We start from the raw sequence: 1,513 nt of genomic DNA, 5'->3' as shown, positions 1-1,513 counted from the left end.
CCTTCTCTCTTTCTTCCCCGCTCTCTTTCTCCCCTTGTATCCTTACATGTGTTCACTCTGCAACAAACATACCAAAGTACATGGTCATCCTGACGTCGAGTCTCGACCCCCTCCTTCCCCTTACCCATGCCCCCTCTACCCCGTGTTCTCCCTGCTCAGAGCCAAATTCTCCTTCCTAATCCACCTCTCCTACCCCAAAGTCCAAAACCAAAATCTAACAATAAAAGCATTCTGCGACTCTTCTATCGCTCCCCGCCCCCCGCCCTCCTCCTGAAAAAAACCTTCTCGAAAAATCTTTAAATGGGTTGGGGAGGGGGGACAGAAAAAATCAATTTACCAAATCTTTTTGCCCCTTTCACAACCCCTCCCACCCCCACCCCACCCCGACAGACCTAATGGGATGAGTTCTCGATTACTATTTGCCCCGAAGGACAAGCAGAGGCGGCAGGAGGCTAGCCGAGGTAAGTTGAATCCGTACCGGTACGTGATGCCATACCGGGCCCCGACCAAGCAGTCCACCTCAAAACTGCTGACCACTACCGGAGACTATCTCAAGAACAACGACAGAGTCCGGCAATTCTTCGAGGTGGAGGCTGTATGACGTCATCGCTGCGTCTTCCCTCCTAGGCTGTGTTGCCAACTGAGTACCGTAGGATAATAAGAAGAAGAATAAAAATAACAACACTAATGATAATAATAATACAGATAATAATAATAATAATAATAATAAGGTTGGCGGGTGCTTTGGACTGGTTTGCTCCTTCTTTCCTATCAAACATCTGTCGTCCTCATCTTTCCTCCTCCTTTTTTTCTTCTTCTTTTTTACTCTCTTGAAACTAATGAAACACCTCTAATCTTCGGCACTTATATGTATAACCTAAATCTGTTGCAAATACTGTAAAACTCTTACTAAAGCTAAAATCTAAGAGGGTGCCCCTGACCCCTGATCGGACCTTGTTTGTGACCTGACCTCTCGTGGCCTGCAGACCAAGCTCCCTCCAGACTTTACGTTCCCGCCCTATTGTGAGAGGCACAAAGAGGAGATCCTGGATGACCAGTCTGACGTACTGAGGTCCAGCAACGGCAGCCTCATCAGCCTTCCCAATGTCTGCAAGTTCTTCTGCATCTGTTCCTGCAAACGACCAGAGAAAAAGTGACTGCTATATTACATAGGCGTGTCATAGTTCTCGGCGGTGGTGGTAGTGGTGGTGGAGGTGGTTGTTGTTAGTATGGTAATGGTGGTGGTGGTGGTTGAAGGGATGGTTATGATGATACTGTTTGTGGTGATGACAGTGGCTATGATTTTGGTGATTATGGTGACGTTGGTGGCTGGGGATTCGGGGAGGGTGGTGCTACTGTGGTGGTGATAATGGTAATTAAGATGATGTTGATGACGATGGTGATGGCAATGTTCAAAACTTTGCTGTATGACAATGGAAGGGATGATGCTGGTTGTGGTGGTTGTAATCTCTAATCTCTCTCTCTCTCTCTCTCTCTCTCTCTCTCTCTCTCT

The 1,513-nt window shown here is 47.3% G+C and overlaps 1 protein-coding gene across 1 annotated transcript in view; it reads left to right on the top strand.

Annotated features, from left to right (window-relative positions):
- The window catches only part of LOC101855576, a 6,827-nt gene extending 6,110 nt beyond the window's left edge, over positions 1 to 717 (top strand). Inside the window, exon 5 of the mRNA XM_005101827.3 lies at positions 391 to 717. Within this exon, the coding sequence (XP_005101884.1) occupies positions 391 to 601 (211 nt within the window). The 3' untranslated portion in view covers positions 602 to 717. The remainder of the gene's footprint in view (positions 1 to 390) is intronic.
- The last annotated feature ends 796 nt before the right edge of the window (positions 718 to 1,513 follow it).

This window comes from Aplysia californica, unplaced genomic scaffold, assembly GCF_000002075.1.
Source record: "Aplysia californica isolate F4 #8 unplaced genomic scaffold, AplCal3.0 scaffold00300, whole genome shotgun sequence".
NCBI classification, from domain to species: Eukaryota; Metazoa; Mollusca; class Gastropoda; order Aplysiida; family Aplysiidae; genus Aplysia; species Aplysia californica.
Note: the sequence above shows the minus strand (reverse complement) of the source record. Positions and strands in the feature narration are given on the sequence as shown.